General features: G+C 48.5%; 1 protein-coding gene across 2 annotated transcripts in view; it reads right to left on the bottom strand.

Annotated features, from left to right (window-relative positions):
- The window catches only part of EMX1 (empty spiracles homeobox 1), a 39,928-nt gene extending 18,776 nt beyond the window's left edge, over nt 1–21,152 (bottom strand). Inside the window, exons 1-3 of one of the 2 annotated variants that reach the window (XM_036752791.1) lie at nt 21,080–21,152; nt 20,676–21,016; nt 6,709–6,876 (exon numbers count right to left, since the gene is read on the bottom strand). In XM_036752791.1, coding sequence (XP_036608686.1) covers nt 6,709–6,876; nt 20,676–21,016; nt 21,080–21,152 — 582 coding nt within the window. Of the gene's footprint in view, nt 1–6,708; nt 6,894–20,675 lie in introns of both variants that reach the window. The other variant, XM_036752790.1, reaches the window with a different exon arrangement.
- Nucleotides 21,153–21,404: the final 252 nt, after the last annotated feature.

The following is a 21,404-nucleotide window of genomic DNA, read 5'->3' on the forward strand; positions in this document are numbered from 1 at the left end:
CCCTATATTCAAGGACCTTTCATTCTATGGCACTGAACAGATAGAGATAGCAGATGCCCATGTAAACAGATAAGAGAATTATCTAAAGACTCTAAGAATTTCAGATCTGGAGAATATTTTAGACCTCCTTTAGTCATTGTGTAGGTAATAATAGGTCACGTTTCTAGAGTGTTACAAGGTGCTGTCGGTATTATTATCTTCATTTCACATATGATGAAACTGAGTCTCAGGGAAATCAAGAATCACACAGCTGACCTGAGGCAGGATTTGAACCCAGGTATGCTGAGGCCAGGTCAGTGTCCTATCCACTCCAACACCCTACCATGTGAAGAAAAAGGTCATATTGTACGTGTAAATTTTTTCATGTGTATGTATACTATATGCACATTTAATTAGACAGGTTCATCATGTGACCTGTATATGAGTACAGAGCATACATTTATACCAATGAAATCATAAATCTGATTGCCACTCCTTTTCCTATCCCTAGCTATATTATTTTAAATGCACAATGAAAACATAAATTGATAGCTAGGTTACAAATAATATAGATTATAAATTGATAATCAGTAAGCATTTTTAAGCACCCACAATGTGCCAAACACTATGCTAATGGCTGGGATCCACAGAATAGCAAAAGGTAATCCCCATAGGTAGAAAGACATGATTGATAGATTCAGTGGCTGAAAAGATAAATGATGGGCACTTAGAAACCACATACTATACTGGATGTCAGTTTCAAAAACAACTAGGGAAACGAACATAGAAATTGCTATGACAGCCAAAGATGAGAAGTACATATGGATGAATCATGAGTTCGTGGACTGGAAGTAATTAAAGGGTGAAAGAAGCGTTAGAGATCATCAAGCCCCATTCGATCCTCTTGTACATAAGAAGACTGAAGCCCAGAGAAGTCTATCTGAATTGCTATGAAGTGGGCAAAACTGCTCCATGTTCAGTTATTATATTATAAAATTGCCAATTTTGTAAGGCTTAAGAATTCTGATCAAAAAAAAAAAGGATCAGGAATGACAGCAGGACAGTGATAAAGACTAGTGCCCACCTCATACAGAGAGATGATGGCTATGCAGAAGGAGAGATGCATTTTTGTACTTGTCCCACTGTGGGAATTTTTCCATTTGACTGTACTTGTGTGATACAGGGGTTCTATATCTCTTGTGTTCCTCCTTTCTTTCTTTTCATTGCAGGGGGTAGGGGGAAGTACGAAATGGAGAAAATGCTTGATAATTGAACAAAATAAAATAAAAAGATCTTAAAAGAGTCTGTTTAGTTCCTCATATGTGAAAGGTAGATAGCTACATATAACTGCTGGGTACTTGGAGAGAGAAATACAATTTTTTAAAAATGAGAGATTGAATCTGAGTCATTTCATAGGTCAAGCTAGACAGAGATAGAACCAACAGATACAGATGAATGATTGATAAAAATAGAGGCACAGATATAAAATTTCAGTGTGAGCACTTCCATAACAGAAATCAGCAAACTATGAATCAGGGTTTGATTTATTATTTTGATGGTTGCCCAGATTTAAGAAAATGATGCAGAAAATGTTAATAATACAAATTAAACTTAAAAGTGTTCTGGGAATACTTTCCCACAACCCAGAGAGCCAATTGTTAAACATTTGCCACCATACACCTGCATAGCCATCTCACTATGTAAGTAGAGCTTTGAAGAAGGATTAAGAGCTAAGGATGGATGGTCACTAGAGAAAGACAGATGACTTGAGAGAGAAAGAGATAAATAGCTCTAATTGTACATAGGTAGTCATTACAAAACTAATAAACAAGTATGGGTTAACAGTTATAGATAAGATAGATAGCTACAGCTAATGAAGAAACTGATAAGTGAAGATAGTAGGTAGATATCAATGATGGGGAGACAGAGGAGAGAGCATATTATGATGGAGATACCACTGACTTTGGGAGGTAGACTCCCTAGGCTTTAACGTTGGCCCATTCACTCATTAACAAAGTGACTTTGGGAGGGTCCTTCCCCATTTAGGGCCTGGGGGAGGAAACAGCCTCTGCTTTTATCTATAAAACAAGCATCTTTTGAAAGGGTTGGTTGGTTGTTGTCCTTCATGTTCAAAGAGTACCAAAATGATAGCACTATGTCAGGGTCAAGATAAGTGGAAAAGGCCATCTAGTCCAAGACCTTTCCATCTCAAAAAATTCCATGATTTCATATAGCAATATCACAGAAACAACTGTTAATATTAATTGATAGACAAATAATTGTTATTGGTCAAACCCTATGGGGAACTCCTGGTGTGGAAACTCCCTTCACCAGTGGAGATCACTAGTTGGGGGGGCGGTGTTAAACTTTAACTTATAATAACAATGATAGTAGTTAACATTTATATAGTGCATTTGAAAAGTGCTTCCTATATTATTTCATGCAATCCTCACAATAATCCTGGGAGGTGGGTGCTATTTTTATCCCCATTTTACAGATGGGGAAACTGAGGCAGAAAGCCTTTTTTTTTTTTAAAAGTTACTTGCCCAGGGTCACGCAACTAGTAAGAGTTTGAGGAAAGATATGAACTCAGGTATTCCTGATTCCTAAGCTGGCCTGCTACACACTCCAACGCCATGCCTTTCAGATAAGCCACAATGCAGGGACAGATATGGATTGTTGATTGTTGATACCTAAATAGTCATATAGGCTGGGCAATAAGGGTCAAGATTAACAAATGACTGTTACTGAAGGCACACCTAAAACAGGAGAGAATAGATTGATAATGCCAGATGATTTAGTAAATGGTGTAGTGTAAGGGAGAGAAGTCCAGAGGAGGGAAGAGAGAAGTCCTGGTTTCTAGTGCTAGCTTTGCCATTAACTTGTGTGTTTTTGTTGGAGCATCTCATTTTCCTTCTCTGCTGAATGAGCTGAGCTAGAGTATCAGCACCCAACCTGGGGGCTGCAGGTCCCCAGTGGACCCTGGAGTCCTTGCCAAGGGTCCGTCTCATTAAATGAGTCACAATGATAACCAAGAAAATACACCCTAAATGCACTCTGGAGATTGAACAAGCAGCATGTCTTACACAGAATGCATGACGATCCTTCAAGTGTGTATACAGGGTAGTCCATGATGGTTAATAAGATACAAATCTGAAAACCTTACAGAATTCTGGGAGCTTTTTATCATCAGGCATTTTTCTGAATCAATGAATGCAAATAGTACAGCTCTCATGTAGAGGTGGTCTCTGGAATTACTTGACATTGAAAAGGTTGGGAATTGCTGGATTTTATTGTTGTTGTTAAGTCCCGTTTGACTCTTCATGACCCCATTTGGGTTTTCTTGGCAAAGATACTAGAGTATTTTGCCATTTCCTTCTCCAACTCATTGGACAGATGAGAAAATTGAGGCAAACACAGTTAAGTGACTTGCCCAGGGTCACCCAGCTAGTAAGTGTCTAATACTGGACATGAACTCAGGAAGATGAATCTTCCTTACCACAGGCCTGGCACTCTATCCACTGGGAAACCTAGCTGCCTAACTACTGGATTAGATGGACGTAAAGAACCCTCCCAGCTCTAACAATCTATGTTCTAAGGTCCCTTCCAACTCTGACATTCTCTGTTCTAAGATTTTTCTCAGCTCTGACACTCTCTGTTCTAAGGTTCCTTGCAGTTCTAACATTCTATAATCTATTATAGAATCAGTGTCTCTGATTCCACAATTCTATGACTCAGATTCAGAAACTGGCCCATTTGCACATTGACATATGGGACCTCCCCAAGTAAAAGGAAAGCTGGTTTTTCTTAAGTAGGGGGAGGGGGTGGGAGGAGAGTTAATTAAGAACACTTTCATTGAGCTTAAAAGCACTGAGTTAAAAAACAATGTTGCTAATAAAAACAAACAGAAGTTAACAGATTTGAGGTTTTTAATTAATTTAAAAGTAGTTCTGAGTTTAAAAAAAAGCCCAGTGATGAAATTTTATTCATTTTTAAGCTCAATCTTTTCACTGAAAGTGCATTAAAATGGACTTCCTTGTACACTAAGGCTACTTTTTAGCCTTTAGAAAGGTTCAGTATGCCAATGTGGAAATAGTCAGTGTTAGCATCTGTTCCTGGACAAAGATAGTGATGGTTACATGGCGCGTCAGACCCAGGTGTCAAAAAGATAGACCCTCGGATGGATTATTGAGACAGAGACAGACAAAGGATATGTAGGTAGATATAGGAATAAATAGATTATAGACATATGGATACACAGATGGATGGCTGATAGATAGAAGGGGGACTAGACATCCATTGAGGTAGTGAAATAGATAAGATCACAAGCATGAATGCTAGGAAAGCACTTAGAATTCCTCTAAACCAGCCTCCTTTTTCAAAGGATGAGGGTACAGAAGTTCCGAAATGGCGAGTGGCATGTCAAATGCTAAAACTAGCAGAACCAGGATCTGAACCCAGGTCGGATCCCAGGATTCCCAAATGAGTTCTTTTTCTGGAATCTCTCCCTCACTTCATCCAGTTACTTGAACCTATCCAAGAGAGAACTCTCAAATAACTGGAATAATTTTGCCTTTGGCTTTTCAGAAAAACAAGCAACAACCAAGGAAAGGAGCCCGTCAGGGGTTTAGTCCTATAAGCAATGTCTTGAGTTTGTCTTGGTCTCAGTCCAACTTAAGAACTGCTTTCTATCATCTTCTCCTTCTCTCTCAATTTCAGCTCTGGGTGTCCTCACTCAGAATTGGAATATGAGCTGGAAGGTGCCCTAGAAGTCATCCAAGCCACTAGATTCACAGGTTCAGTTGATGGAAATGAAGGAGAAAACCCCTGAGGCCCAGAGAGGGGAATCAGTTTGCCCAAGATCACACAAGTAGTTAGTATAAGAACCAGAGACTAGAATCCCACTGGTCTCCTGATTTCCATTACGCTATAGGGAAAGTCCATCCCACTTATATAGGACTCCCTGAAGAGGAATGGGGGACATAGATGCTATAGAGAGACTGGAAAATTGAACTGACCAAATATTACCCTTCCTGGGGATCTAGATTTCTCTGGCTGTGACTGAGGATAATCAACAGATGGCCTCCTGGATTGGACCAGGGCAGGGGGTGGCTAGGATACAGAATTCTGTCCTTTCCTTTCTTCCTTCTTTGGACCCAAAGGACAAGTATCCTGGGACCTATGAGAGGCAGGGAAAGCACTGACATTGTCCCTTTCCCAACCAAGTCAGCAGGCTCTAGAAATGACCCATGTAAAATCCCCAAACAGCTGGTCAGGCATGAATCCCTGGGCCAGGCTCCTTCTGAGAAGCTTCCCAATAGTAGATGTCCTGTTAACACTTTCAGACCAGAGAGCTCGCTACCTTGGGAGTCCTATTCCTTAGAGTAAACTCAAAAGTGCCCCCAGGTAACCTGAGTCCATGAGTCCTGGCCCTATCCTCTAGAGCTGCTCATAGTCAGGGCCAGTCTCTGGACCATGTGACATCACTTTCAATACTTGAAGACAACTATTGTGTGTGTCCCCCACACCCACTCCCAGCAGCCCTACCAATCGCTCTCTTCTCCAGCCTAAACACCTCTCCTTTCTTCAATCCAGGTCCTTCTCCACACCAATTGTCCTTCTCTGGACATGCTTGAGTTTATCAATGTCCTTTTTCAAGTGTGGACCAAAACTGAACACAATCCTCCCACTGAGGTCTGATCAGGACAAAGGACAGAGAGGCAGCCACCTCCCTTCTTCTGGAGACTGTATTTCCAAGACTGCATTGAGAGAGGTCTGTTGAACTGTTAGGTTTTTTTTCAAAAATGCTTCCTTTTTGCAACTACTGAAGAAAGAAGTTCTGCCTCTACTGAATTCCGGGAACAATTAGAATAAAACCATTTTCAGGGAGAGCCCTGAGAGTCTGGCATGGCCCTCAGAAGAACCAGGGCAAGCTACAGAGAAACTTCCTGGACTCTGCTCCTCCTCTCTTCATCTTTACCTCACTTCACCTCCCTGTCTACTCAGCTAGATCCAAGCAGGAGGTAGTACAGAGGAGAGCACCTTAGATTGAGAGAGGGAGAGGGAAAGAGAAAGGAAGAAAAAGAGGGAGGGAAGGAAAGGGAGAGAGACAGTGGAGGAGAGGCGAGAGAGAAAGCCAGGGCAGAGGTGGGAAGAGAAAGTTGGAGGAAGAAAGGAAGAGAGAAAGAGATGGACAGAAGGGAGGAAGAAAGGGAGAAGAGAAGACAGAGGGACGGAAGAGAAAGAACAAGGGAAGGAAGAGGAGAGAGGGAGGGAGAAAGGGAAGAAGTGAGAAAGGGAAGAGAGAAGGAGTGAATCAGTGATGGGATTAAGAAAGTTGGAAGGAGGGAAAATGACAGAAGGAGAAAGGGAGAGAACGAAAGAGGGGGGAGGGACTAGAGAGACGGAGGGAGAGAAAGAATGAGGAAGGGAGAGAGGGAGAAAGAGAGAAGAGAGGGAGGGAGACCAAGAAAAGGAACGAGGGAGAGGTGGAAATGAGAGAGATGGAGGGAGAAATAGGAGGGAGTGAGGGAGAGATGAAATCAAGCGAGTTGGAGGGAGGCAAAATGACAGAAGGAGGGAGAGTGGGAGAGATCAGAGATACAGAGATTGAGAGACTAAAGGAGACAGACAGATCGACTCAAAGGGAGGGCAGGCACAGTTCTGGGAGGCTAGAGAGACTGCACCGGCTGGGAGCAGGCGGGGAAGGGGCCCCAGTGGGCGGCTCACCTGGGTCTCGGAGAGGCTGAGACTGCCCGCCAGCTGCTTCCGCTCGGCGCCCACCACATAGTGGTTTTTCTCGAAGGCGCGCTCCAGCCGCAGCAGCTGTGAAGGCGAGAAGGCCGTGCGAATCCGCTTGGGTTTTCGGGCGAACGGACCGTGCAGGAGCAGGCTGTCCTGGGGAACCTCGCTCCCTGTCAACAGAGCACCGAACCGGGTACAGGGGGAGGGGGCGGGACAACACAGGTACAGGGCAAGAGGGGAAGGGAGGACCGGGGACCCAATACAAGGGCCACAGTGTAGACAACAGCCCGTACGAGAATGGGGATGGGAGAGAACAGGGAGATGGGGAGACAACACGCGGACGCAGGAATCCCGTGGACATGGAGGCCCAGAGGTAACAGGGACCCAAGCGACACAAACAGAATTCGCAGCACACGGGAGACAGCAAGGCAGCAGGAGATACAGGGACACAAGGGACACAACACGGGGAGGGGGGTGTGGGAAGACAGGGGATCCAGAGGTGGGGTGGGGGCCGGGAACATGGGGGCACGAGAAGGGGGAAGCGACAACGGACACAGCCCGCGGTGGGGTGCAGGAATACGATATGGGGCAGGGCCCAATAGACATATGAGACAGAGAGGATGAGGACCCGCGGGGATGGAATTGGGGATACGGGGGAATCCCACCGGGATCGGTGGAGGGTTAGGATTTGCACAAGGGGAAGAAGCCAGACGCACGGACGGACAAAGAGAGAGGGGGAGAGAGTCAGTGCCTTTGCTCCCGCTGTACCGGCCGCCCCACTGCCTCCACTCCCCTCCCTCGGGCCTTGCCTCCAGATCTTGGGACACTCATCAGCCAGCCCAGCGCGCACTTCGCTCCCCTGGATCTCTCCACACCCTGTCCTGTCACCCTTCCACCCTGGCTGCAAGAGCCCACCGCCAAGGCTTCCTTTGGTCTTTGCTACATATACTTGGTGCTTTTCCGCTGTTCCCATCTCTGCGATCTAACTTCGGACTACCAAGAGGCCGCCCTCCTAGACCTGGAATTGATAACTAAACTAAGAGGGCGCGGCGATCGAGACCAAAGTGGGCGCAAGAGCTGCCCAGATGCCCGGCCACCCTGGACTCACGGGAGCCCATGTCTCCTTCCTGTCTCTTTCCGTCTTCCTCCTTCTCCAAGGGAGCCGCCGCCTCGTTGCCCTCACCGGCGTCTGAGCCAGGGTCTGGGTCAGGGCCAGGCCTTGCTGGGAAGTTCATCCCGAGAGCACTTAGGGCGGGAGCCTTGAGGCTGCCCCCGCAGAACTGGCAAGAGCGGTGGGTCAAGCAGGCACTAACTTAGGACTCAGACAAGGACGGGAATTGTGAGAGTCGCTTAGCTCCTCCACCCACTGTTCTCAGCTGCTGTATCTAGAACCCTGCGCAAAGGGCCTGGGTTTGGGGAGGGATCACAGCTCTTCATTTTCCAGAAAGCGGTTTCCTTTCCCCATGCTCCATAGAGGTCAGCTATAAGCCCGAGGGGACCCACAGACACATGATTACACATGCTCAGTCACACACACTGACTCACAGTTATACAATCACACAACACCCAAGCAGCCAACACTCCAAAATCCCACAACCACACACAGTCATACACATGAACAATAATAAATCGCATCTATGTAACACTCTAAGGGTACAAGAGGCTAGCCTCACAAGGATCCCGATGCAGGTAACTTCCTGCATCGCTGGAGACATCTTACAAACAGAAAAACCGAGGCTGTTTCTGCGAAATGTCATGACTTGTCCAGAGTCACTGGGACCCAGGCTTCTTGACGCCAAGTTCAAGGTTCTTCCCACTATGTGACCTTGACTTTGTGAATCCCACATTTACACAGCTTCCACCTCCCCCATCAGCTGTTCCTCTCCCATCATGACTGACCAGCTTGGTCCTCATCCTTTGCTCTTCAACCGGTCTGAGGCCACACCAATCCACCAAGAAACCTTGATTAAGCACATACTCAGTGCTAGACACTAAAGATACACAGAAGAGGTGAAACAGCAAGTCCTCACTGGCTATTGCCAAGTATTAGGGTCAGGCAGATTAGAGCTTGTCCAGTGCCCTCTCTTGTCGGGGATGGAGGCAGAGGAAAGTCAGCTCAGCGGGCAACCCAGATACTAAAGAGAAGAGAGCGGGCCTCGGGCTATTGACAAATTGGAGATTGGTTCCCCCAACCCTTTCCTCCCCCCAAAAGCTTTAGCTACAAGCCACCGCACAGCTGAAGGGTCCCACAGCTAGCAAATGTCCATGGCAGGATTTGAGCCCCCATCTTCCTGTGTGGGATGGGGCTCTCTCTCCACTACAAAACCCTGCTTCTTTAGGCAATGAGTAAACATCAGAGCAAGGATTCGAACATAGCTGCTGTGCCTCCCTTCTCGGAGCTCTATGCGTTGTACTAGGCTAGGGATTCGAAGCTGGAAGAGGGTTTAGAGGCCAACTCTTCGGACCCCTTCATCTTTCAGATAAGAAAACCTAGACCCATAGAGTTGATGAGACTTGCCCAAGGTCCCAGGGGTAGGAAGTGACAAAGTCGGGATTTGTCCGCAAGTCTCCGGCTGGAGCCGAGGCTCGTTCCTCTCCATCACGTTGACATAACCACTCCTATCCTGCCCAGGGGAACCCCTTCTCCACTCTGCTGCTGGGGAAGAGGGCTAACCTCTGTTTCAGGCTAAAAGTGTTAGTCTTTCTGTTAGACTCCAGAAGGCTCTTAACATATGGAGTTCCGTTCCCAGGGACATGCGGGAACCAGGGTATATCCGAGTCTGTTAATAAGGTACCACATTATAATGGCATCATTTGCCATATAGATCTTCTGAATAAGCAACGTCTCTCTGTAGGGGAATCCTGGTCCTACTCCCTCCTGACACCTTTCTTTGTAGGACCTGAGTCCGTTCACTACTGACTTCCCAGGGAGGAATGAATCTCGAAGAGGATTCTTCCTTATATTCTCAAAGAGAGGTGGCTGGGTGAAGACTCTGATCCCCTCAATCCTATTACCACTCCTGCAATCACCCCATCTCTCCCTCGATTTTCTTCCCCCCAAACCTGTCTGCTCCTCCCATTTCTTTCCTCCATTTCCTTCTACTCCCTCTATCCTACCTCTCATGTTTCCTGTCTCCCCTACTTCTGTCCTCCAAGCCTCCTTCTCCGTTTTTCTCACATCCTTTCCCCTATTATTCAACCATTTTCCTTCCCTTCTCCACGTCTTCCACAACTAATTTTCTTCTTACCCCCACCCACCCACCCAATCCTCCTTGCACTCCCTGCAAAATCGTCTCCACACCCTTTCTTTACCAAATTCTCATTCCTTTCCTAGTCCCTGGTCCCCCTCCCAGGTTTTTTTTTTTCATTTCCAACACTCCCTGCTTTGATCCCAGCTCTATGAGTTGGCTATAAAATCTGGTCATCATTCTCTTCCACCCAGACACTATTACCTGACCCCTAAGCGTCATAGGACCTGGGGTCACATCCTATCTATTCCCTCCTAACCTCATGACCTTGAAAAAGTTCCTTCTCCACTCTGGGTCCTAGTTTCCTGATCTGTCAAAGACAGGGGTGGCCCCTACAATCTCTAAGGTCCCTTTCAGCTATTAATCAATGCTGTGATCTCAGTCTTGGTATACAAACTGGCATCAACAAAAACATTTTAATCTGAATTGCTAGTCACTTCCTATTTCCAGGACAGAGTCAGACTTTGAAGGGAAGGAATTGACAGATGGAGAACCCCACATTAAAAAAAAAGCTGAGTGTCTCAGCTCATAACCACCTCCCCCTTACCCCAACACACAGCCAGAGGACAGAAGGTGGACTGGTATCTTTCACCTTTTTAAACCAGCCTGACATAAAAAGTGCTCTCTCTCCCTCTCCCTCTCCTCCTTCTTCCCTCTCCCCCCCCCCCCCCCCCCCCCCACACACACCAAGACAGCCACACAGCCACCATTCCTTTCCCCCTTGCCCTCCCAATAAGCTCAGTCTCAAGGCTAAGCTGGTAGCAAAGATGACTGGAAGGGTGGTCCCAAAACTATTCCTCTTTCTGGACAGAACAGCCTGCCTACTTCTGGGTATGGAGAATCAGTTCCCTCCTACTGTTTCTCTTTAGCCTCTTCTCTTAGGTTATACTGCTTATTTGGACAGCAAACTACTATGAGTCTGGACAAAATCTGCCGAGTCCTCCATTTCCCTCCAGCCTATTCCCTATGTTGTATGCTGATATGAATCCCCCTCCTCTCACTCCATCCCAAGTTGGCCAGGCCAAAAGCAACAAAGAAAGGATTGCCCCCACCCAGACACAAGAGGGTCCTACCTAGTCTCTAAACAGCCCGTGCTGTTGGAACAAGAACATGTGTAAATATATAGAAAATCTAGATAAGTTCATTCTCTCTCTCTCTCTCTCTCTCTCTCTCTCTCTCTCTCTCTCTCTCTCTCCCTCTCCCTCTCTCTCCCTCCCTCCCTCTGTAAAATTGTAATGACAGAGACTGAATACAAAAGTGAAAAGATGAAACCAGAAATATGAGAACGAAGTTAAAAATAATAAATGAGAGAGAGAAGGGGGAAGATTTGGTTTTTGCATGGGTGTGCATGTAAATATATATCCCAGCTTGGCTTCAGCCTTCTTTTCTCTAATCTACTGTATATAGACATACAGTATGTGTGTGTGTTTTTTAAATGCACGGCCTGTGCACACAATTACATGCACACACATAAACATGCAGGCACACACATGCACACTCAGATTTTCTCTGCTCTATGGGCAATGGAAATGCTCTCAGACTCGTGTGTATATATCGAAATGAATCAGTAGATGCAGAGGCATATAGAACCCTCCCCCAATAGGCATATGACATAGGGGCCTGCAACCCCACTGCTGTCTCTGGCAACCCCCCACACTTCCATACGTGCAATAACACAGACCCAAAATACTGTCCATAGACTTGTGCACAATGATCACATACATCATTTACGAACATGCACCAAGTTAGATACACATAAGCACGGGCTGTTTCCAAGCATGGGTCTGTGCAGTGGTAACAAGAATCGCATATCTGAGCACAGTATGTAAAGTTTATAAGCTGCTTTCTCATACTTGAGGCAGCAGTGGATAGAGATCTGGACTTGGGGTCAGAAAGTTTGAATCCTGTCTCAGACACTCACTGTGTGACCCTGGGCAAGTCATTTAACTTCCACTTGCCTCAGTTTCTTCATCTGAAAAATGGGGATAATCATAGCATTTGCCTCCCAGGGTTGTTGGGGAACAAATAAAATTACACATGTAAAACTCCTTGCAAGTCTTAAAGAGCTATATAAATGTTAGCTGCTCGTGTTATCCTTCAACCCCATATAACTAGCACTGGGACCGATGTTTCAGCTGAGATAACAAATCATGCGAATGAATCTCAATGACTTCTGCATCATCTCAAACAGCTATTCATGGAATGAAACAGAATTAACCTGGCAATTCGGAATTTAAAAAAAAACCGTGTGTGTGTGTGTGTGTGTGTGTGTGTGTGTGCTTGTGCCAGTGTCTGTGTCTGTGTCTGTGTTTGTCTATCTGTGCGTGTGTTTAATAAGATCTCATCAGGTCTTCAGTTAATATATGGATAATGCTGGCCAACAAATGCGTTCCAGGATAAGAGACAGATAAGTGAAGCAGTGTAGCATAATGGTGAAAACCCTGAAATTGGAGATAGTAAGGACCTGAGTTAGAATCCCAGCTCTGGCGCTAAACTTCCTCTCTCTGGATATCACAGAAATGTTGAAGGAAGGCACTTTGTAACCCTCCCAATACTACAAAGAGGTGAGTTACATTATTATCAAGGTGAAAGCATAGAGAGTTAGAGGTTAGAATTCTCCAACATTGTCCACTCTCTGATCCAGTCAGAGAACAGTCAGTCTCTTCTTTGGTTCTTCAAAGTTCTTGGACTTGGCGGGGGGGGGGGGGGGGGGGGGGGGGCGGGTAGGCACAGAATTCCAGCAAGATGGCCAAATGAATTTCCCTGGTCTAAGCCCAGCTCCTCTCCATCAATTCAAAGCATCACGAAGTGTGCTAAAATAAAAGAACAATTGGGAAAAGAGAGGGAAAGAAGAAGGAAAGAAAGAAAGAAAGAAAGAAAGAAAGAAAGAAAGAAAGAAAGAAAGAAAGAAAGAAAGGAAGGAAGGAAGGAAGGAAGGAAGGAAGGAAGGAAGGAAGGAAGGAATCCTCATGGGGCCAAAAATCTCACTTTGATATGCTGCAGAAGTGAGTAAACATAGAAAGGTTCCTGACGACATGACGCCTATGAGGTAAAAAAAAAAAAAAAAAAAAAAGAACAAATTTCCGGAAAAGGAAGGGAATCATATTGCCATAACCACAACCAGATCTCCCAGAAATGAGAGCAGACTATCTTCAAGAATTGCCAAAGTGGCTGAGAAGCTTAACCAAGAAAAGAAAAGAAATGAAACGAAAGAACAAAATATGAACCTTTAACTAAGAATTTTAAAAGACAAATGAGATGGCTAATACAGAAATATGTTTTGCATGACTTCACATATATAATTAATATCATATTGCTTGCATTCTCAAGGAGTAGGTGAGGGACAGGCAGAAGAGAGAGAATTTGGAACTCAAAATAATTTAGAAATGAGTATTGTAATTTTAATGTAATTGGGAAATATTTAACAATATAAATAAAAATATATTTTTAAAAATACAAATAAGAATCAATGGTTTAGAACAAAAGGTGGAAAATTATAATAAAGTACCAGACACTGGGAAAAAAAAAAGAATGACAGAGATGGAATATAAAAGTGAAGAGATGCAACTAGAAATATAAGACGAAGTTAAGCATGCGCGCGAACACGCGAACACACACACACACACACACACACACACACACACGCACACGCACACACCTGGGGGGAAAACCTTGAATTTTCTACAAAGCCTAACAATTGACCTTAAAGACAGCATTTCATTAGATTTCATAAGAATTTTTGGTCCTTCAGAAAAAACAGGCTGAACTGAAAGTCCTCAAACTTTGAGAGATATACAAACAAGCGTCCTGGGCTGCCCAGTACCCGGTGGTGCTGGGTCCAGCTGTACCAAGGTGAGGGAAAAGAGAATCCCTAAAAGGAATGGGCTGGGGGGTGGTCGCACTGACTCCTGCAGCTGGGCCTGTTCCACTCCCAGGGCTAAGTTTCTCATTTCCCTTCAGTGGCTTTAGGCTCCTCTCCAGGTTCGGAAGTATGTCTATACTGACACTGAAGAGGGATATTATATCACTGGGGGGTTGGGGACAGAGGCTGCCCTTGGGGGGGAACAACAGTGCTATGAGCACCTGGACTTGGCCTCCACAGCCTGGAACTTGAAGGTGGTAGAAAGAGCAAAAGTTAGACTTTGGTCTTCTCATTGGAATGCCCAGTGATCTTCGCCTCCTACCAGATTCTCCACAGAGTTGCCAGGGAAGAAAGGAAAGGACCGGGTGCCCTTTCCTTTAGCCTCAGGAGGCAGGCAGCTCATGGACAGAAGGCAGCTGCCCACCGCCTCCTCCCCACCCTCCACCCCACCCACCCCCCACCCCCCTCTGCCGCCCTGCTGTCTCCAACTAAGTATCCCTTTAACCTCAGCCCTGTCTTCTAAGGGAGCTTTCTTTTGGCTGTTTCCTGATTCTTCAATGCCTTGTCCCAGCCCAGCCCAAGTCTGTCTCCCTCTAACCCCCACCTCCAAAGGCTTTGTAAAATCGGCAGAGCCCAGAGGAGCTTCCTTGGCAGATAAGAAATAGGAGGGAATCTCAAAGAGGACAGAGGCACAGAAAAATAGAAAAAAGATGGAGAGTCGTATTCCCATTTTCATGGTTTAGTCATACAAGCAGCATGTTAAATTGAGTTGTTCGTGTCTGCGTCTGTGTCTGTGTGTGCGCGCGCATGTTGGTAGCTCTTTCTCTGAGCAGGAGTGTTTGCCAAATGTATTTATGTACTGTGTAGGTAGAAATACAGCTAATGAGTCTAATGTGGTGAGTTTGATCCCAGAGAAATCCACTTGACTCCCCACAGAGACAAATTCTTCCACAGATTAACACCTAAAAGACCAGCCACATGTCATTGGTCACAAGGGAGACCCAAGAAAAGAGTTAAGGACATTGGTTCAGCACAGATCAAAACTTTTGGGGGAGTGAGGAGAGGGTTGGGAGATCAGTTTCCAACTTGTCAATAGCCTGAGGCCTGCCCTCTTCTCTTTAGCACCTGGGGTGCCCACTGAGCTGACTTTCTACCTGCCTCTGCTTCCATCCCCGACAAGAGAGGGCACTGGACAAGCTCTAATCTGCCTGACCCTAATACTTGGCAATAGCCAGTGAGGACTTGCTGTTTCACCTCTTCTGTGTATCTTTAGTGTCTAGCACTGAGTATGTGCTTAATCAAGGTTTCTTGGTGGATTGGTGTGGCCTCAGACTCGTTGAAGAGTAAAGGATGAGGACCAAGGTGGTCAGCCATGATGGGAGAGGAACAGCTGGTGGGAGCAGTGGAAGTTGTGTAAATGTGGGATTCACAAAGTCAAGGTCACATAGTGGGAAGAACCTTGAACTTGGCGTCAAGAAGCCTGGGTCCCAGTGACTCTGGACAAGTCATGACACTTTGCAGAAACAGCCTCAGTTTTCTATTTGTGAGATGTCTACAGTGATGCCAAAAGTTACCTGCCTCGGGATTCTTGTGAGGCTAGCCTCTTGTAACCTTAGAGTGTTATATAGATGCGATTTATTATTGTTCATGTGTATGATTCTGTGTGTTGTTAGAGTATTGGATGGTTAGTGTTGTGTGATTGTATAATTGTGAGTCAGTGTTTGTGACTGAGCATGTGTAACCATGTTTCTGTGTGTCCCCTCAGGCATATAGCTGACCTCTATGGGGCATGAGGGAAAGAAAGCAGCTTTCTGGAAAATGGAGAGATGTGATTCCTCCCCACCCCCAAGTGCCCTTTTGCTCAGGGCTCTAGACAAATCAGCCAAAAGCAGCATATGTATGGAGCAACTAAATGACCCCTGCGATGGTTTCAATTCCATAATTCCAAAGGCTGGTGCAGGCACAATCTTTGTGCTTGTGGTTGTGGTCAGGGAGCATGTGTCTATGCATGTGTGTATTTTTCTTAATCTTATGAATTTTTACATACACATAGGCTGGTGTGGAGTTCTGTATATACTTGTGAATATGGTCTTCTTAACAGATCCTAGGGAATCTGTGAGCAGAAAGGTTCAGTATGCTGAAAAGTCTCCCCTCCTTTGTTAAAGGAAGATTAAAAACACTTATTGCATTGAAGAGAAAGCTTTGTTTTATCTTATTTTGTGTCTCATAGTCCAGTTAATTGGAACATCTCTCTGTTTCCTCGTACTTGTGAGGTCCTGCCCAACATGTATGTTATCATCTATGAACCTGTGGTGCCTGGGTATACTTGTACATCTGTACTGACCCCGTAGGTGAGTCTGGGAGAATTTGTGTGCTTGTCGATGAATAAATGTGTATTTATTTCATTTTAGCGGGTATATAAATCTATATGTGTATGTCCACATGAGTTTCTGCTAGTCTTTATATGTATGTAGATGGAGGCCAAGTACATTTGTTTGTATGTACATTCATGTGAGTCTGTGAATGTGTATGTCTATGTACATGTGAATGAAAAGTCTGCACAGCAAAGGGCCCTGCACGCAGTAGGCACTTAATAAATATTTGCTAATGGATGAACTGTTTGGGTAGGTGTCCGTGTGTGTCCTGTGGTTTCCCAGACAAGAGATGATCTTTATGGACATTGTCGAAAAGGGAAAATTGGGGAGGAGGAAGGGACAGACTGAACTCAATGGGTCCGGGCTGAGGCCCAACCCCTGGGCAGGCCCAGCGCCTGCAGCCTGGGCAGGCTCTCTGCCCACTCTAGGGGAAAGTGACTCAGCGTCTACCAAGACAAGGGGAAGGCAGGTCGGGTGGAATGGAAATTCGGGGGTCCCCCAGGCCTCCCCTCCTGCACTTGCAGTGTAGGATGAAGGGAAAACAGAAAGGGGTCTGATTCATCCAGTCCTCGCTCCATCTCCCAGCACTCTCAGGGCCTGGACAGAAGCAAGAGGCAAAGAGAGGCCTGGCCTCCCCAAGACCCTGGGAAGGGAGCTCCGTGCTCCTTCCCGCACCCAGGGCTTGAGGAACGGAGTCCAGGACTTTGGAAGAAAGTGGGCCTGGGAAGGTCAAATGAGTTCCCCCGCCCCCATCCTTCCCCGGCTCACACACCACTCTATCCCCATTGGGGGCTCGGGATCCCGGGCAGCTTCGACTTCGGGGTCTCTCAGGCCCGCAAAGCCCCGAGCGAGCCCAGAGAATTGGCCTCGGCCGCAACAGCGCGGAGATAACCTAATCCCTCTGCTCCTGCCCGGAACAAAGGCGCCCTTTGATGCACCCCTGGCTCCCGCGGGCCGCGGAGCTGGGGCGGGGAACTGGAGGGAGGGGAAGGGCCGCAGGGGATTTGCATGGGGAGCTGCCTAATGAGCTCTATGCCCTGCGCCCCTCTCCGTGGGCTTCTCCTCCTTTGGGAAATATAATTCATTCCCGGGGCAAACACACACACACACACACACACACACACACACACACTCGCTAGCCACAGCCCTTCCCCAGCTTGGCAGCCCCCTTTTCGATCGCACGCTCAGCCAGCCAGAGGCCATGGAGTTAGGCAGCGCCCAAACCCAAAGCCCGGGTCCAGCCCCACCACCGGCCCCTGGAGCCTGCTAATTTAGAGCTCACATTTCCCCAGTATTTTTGGTGCTCGGAATTCGTTGCTACTCCTCTCCCGGAGCCGGGGGAGGACCTGCGAGCGGCTCCCGATCTCTATTACCGGGGTCTAAGGGTGGGAGGACAGTGTCCTAGCGCTCTGAGCTTTTCCCTCGGCTTGTTTTGATAACACGGTCCCATAGAGCAAAGGACTTCAGGGAGAGAGCCGGGATCCCGGCTGCAATAGCGAAATAAACAGGAAATGTACAAACATTGTTCATTCGTTCGTTTGTCTGTTTCCCCCCTGAATCGAAATGCCGGAGCAGAGCTGGAGCTGAGACCCAGGGTGCTCTTCCCTCGAGCAAACTGAGCCGGCCAGACTCTCTCCCGACAGGGCAAAAGCCCCATCCGTGGCCGCAGCTCCCACGGACTGAAATCCCACGGATTTCCTCCCGGAATCTCTCGGAATTAGATGGGATGGAATTTCGGGCGTGGTCCAGGTTCGGAAATGTCTCGGCGTTCCGAACCGCCCAGGGAATCGCAAGCATCTCAGGGTTCGGAAATGTAGCCGACTTTCGTAGCCCTTTCTGGGTTCGAGGGAGGATCGCGATCCGGATGGGTCTTTCTCAGAGGTGGGGAAGAGTACCTACATTTCTGGCTCTTGAAAACGTTCCCTCAGCCCGGACTCATTTTGTCGGGCAAAGGAAAATCTTCTGAGCTGGATTACATGAGGATTTATTTCTTCCGTCCCGGGTCTCTCAGGCCCTTCCTTCCCTCAGGGGGATGGGGCCGGGGGGGGGGGGCGGCGATGCAGAGGGAACTCCCGGCCTTTTGAAAGCCTCGAGTTTTCTCGGCAAGGCTCCTTTGCTTCCCCGCAGTGCTGGAGCACTAGGAACGGCTGCGCGGAAATGGAACGAAGGGGGGAAATTCCCCGAGGAGCGCTTGGCTCGGGAGGGAGGGATTCAGGGGCCTGAGTCCCTCTGAGCTCGGAGAAGGGAAAGGGTTGTCTCAGATTTTAAGGCCTTGGCCGCGGGCTGCGGGCAGAGAGGGAAGGAAAGTTGCCTACAAGTTTGTGAGCCCGATTCGATACCGAGGGGAGGCGACCTGCGTAGCACATCTCTTCTCCCCAAGGCGACCATCTCCGAAGCAAGAGGACTGGCTTTTGGCTTCTTCCTGGGGGCTCCTTAGCCAGCCCTTCTGTTCTCCAGCTCGTTCTCTTCTTCTGTGCGACCTGCCTCCGCCTTTCATCCTCTCCCGCCCCTGGGTGCCCATGGGCAGATGGAGGCCCAACTTAGGAAGAAACAGAATAGACAAAGTGGCCTGCCTATCCCCGACTGTTAGTCGGTATGTTGGTACTCTCTTGTCTATCTGGTTCCCCTCACCCCGAGCCAGAACTGTCAGAGAGGCAAAAGAACCCACGCAGAGTGGATGAAATGAGGCAAAATACGATTTCATCGATAAGGAACAGAGTGAATTGACATGACTCTTTGCCTAAGGAAGCAAAGATTCTAGGGAATTATCCAGATAATTCAGGCATGTACGCATCTCAGGTGGAGCAAAATCTACGGGAGCAATCAGACAAGCTAGACCCTCCTGCTCCTCTCTGCTCTGACTTTTCGTCTTGGGCGAGGAGTTGTTGGGTTGTGGTCCTGGCTTATACTCAGGGGGGAGAATGAAGACAAAAACCCAATGATTCAAGGTACAATGAAATAAAATAAAAATGAGGAGGGGAAAAGAGAAGCTGCCTTTACCTGAAATATCTGTGCAATCTGCACACACACACACACACACACACACACACGCTCCTTGGATTATTTTGCCTATATTATTCGGAGTTTCCCCAATTCTCCACTTAACTTCGCTCGTGTAGACTTGGCCAGAACTGAGCAAGAGGGCAGGCCCGGTTAAATGGTGTCTTTCCCGGCTCCTGTTCCGCAATCTCCCAAGTTCAAGGCGTTTGTTTACCAGACCGATCCTAAATTATTGCAGAGTTCTTCTACCTCCCCGCCCCCCCCACCAAGGTTCAGGGCAGCGGGAGGGATCTGAGCTAACCTAATCTTCTCTAACAAAGTGAAGTAGGTAGGCTGCTAAGACAATTACCCAGATAATTGCAGCGTCCCCCTTCAAAAACAACAAAATGGACCTATGATCTTCTTTAATTTGTCCTGTCCGAATAATTGAAGCAAAGCTCTGTTTTGGGCTTGGTGGTCGGAGGAGAGAATTGAGTATTCAGTAAATTGACTCTTCTTCTGCTGCTCCCTCTCCCGGGCCGCCTTCCCCTCTATTCCCGGATCCTCAGGAAGCCTGCAGACACCGTGGTCCTACCGGGCGTTGGGCAGAGGCAGAGAAATGGGGCAAGATACACTTTGCCTAGGGTACACTGCAGACGCCAAACGACGACATGGAAAAGTCCGAACCTGGACCCCAAGCCTCTGAGACCTCGCAACAAGGACCGCCGAGGACGCCCTTCTTAGCTCAACCAGCTCTGGCAACTGCTGGACGTTCCTCCGCTAGGGCTCCGACCCCAGCGTCAGCTGGTTCGGTGGCTAATGGGTTTGTTGTGTCTTTTACAAACCAACAAAACTAACCGGCCTTGGGGCCAGCTGAAGGAAGAGAGCAGAGACGTGGATGGAGAGGATCCCAAACATTCTCCTTCAGAGTGAAGGGCAGGCATGGGTAATGGAACGTTCCCAGGACAAGGCTTGGAACGTTCCGGGGACGAAAATGAACCGTTCCCGGAGATGAGATGCAGAATGTTCCCTGAAGAACCTGGGACCTCGGCTCAAATCCCCATTCCCTATCTGGGAACTAAGAGCACCGCATTCCCAAAAGGGTGGCGAGACCGTGTCAGATCTAGTGGACCGAGCGCCGAGACTGGCTGCCAGCTGAGGTCCTAATTCGACGGGTCCCTCTAGTTTCTCCGCCTGGGTGCCTAGCTTTCCCCTCCCCCTTCGTCCCTCTTCCAGAACTTCTGGCAAAGAGGTAAAAGGTTCCCAGCACCCTCGCCTCCTCCCCTTCCCCCCAGCCTCCTCCTCCGCAGGCTTCCTGTTCCCCACCTCCCGGGGGCTTCGGCGAGCGCGTTTGAGTTCCGAAAAGGGAAAGGTGTCAGCTCCCTGACTCAACGCCGGCGAGTAGGACTCGGGCTGCGGGAGGCGGCTGGGGAAGGGGAAAAGGGGGGTCGAGGCTGGGCCCGGGCCGCCCCAGAGGGGAACGGGAGCAGGGGCAGACGACTCACCCTGGAAGCGGTGTCCGAAGAAACGGTTGCGCAAGACCCAGGGGTAGAAGTTGAGCGGGTCCCGGTGCTGGGCTCCGAAGAAAGAGTGCGGGTGCTGGAGATGGGAGGCTCCGAGCTGGGGGGCCGGGTGCACGGTCAGGGACGGGTGGTTCATGGCTTCGGGGAAGACGAGCTCGGGCCCGCCGTAGAAGGAGCGGCCGGCGGCGGCAGCGGCCGCGGCGGCGGCTGCGGCGGCGGCGGCCGGGAAGCCGCTCACGAACGCCTCGGCGGCCGCTGGCGTGGGGTAGTTGAGCGCTGTGGGCCGCAGGGGCTCTTCACCGGCCGCTGCCGCCGGGGCAGCCAAGTGGTAGGAGCCGCCTCCCGGGCCGGGGCCGGGGCCGCCCGGGCCGCCCGGGCCGCCGCTGTCTTTGGCCACCAGGGACTCGATGGTGAAGCCGCGCTTGGTCGCGGGCTGGAACATGGTCGGGGCCCGAGAGAGAGAGGGGGCTTCTTTGGCTCGGTGGGGGGTGGAGCGGACCGCGTCCCTGCTGCCGCCGCCGCCGCCGCCGCCGTGCGGGGTGTGCGAAAACACACGCACATGCACACACGCACATGCACACACTCACACGCTGGCTCGCTCACTCACACACTCGCTCTCTCACACACACATTCCCACCCACCCCCGCCCCCCAACCCCCCTCCCCCGATAAGAAAAGGGCCCCAGCGGGATGCG

The sequence above is a fragment of the Trichosurus vulpecula genome, chromosome 3 (genome assembly GCF_011100635.1).
Source record: "Trichosurus vulpecula isolate mTriVul1 chromosome 3, mTriVul1.pri, whole genome shotgun sequence".
Classification (NCBI taxonomy): Eukaryota; Metazoa; Chordata; class Mammalia; order Diprotodontia; family Phalangeridae; genus Trichosurus; species Trichosurus vulpecula.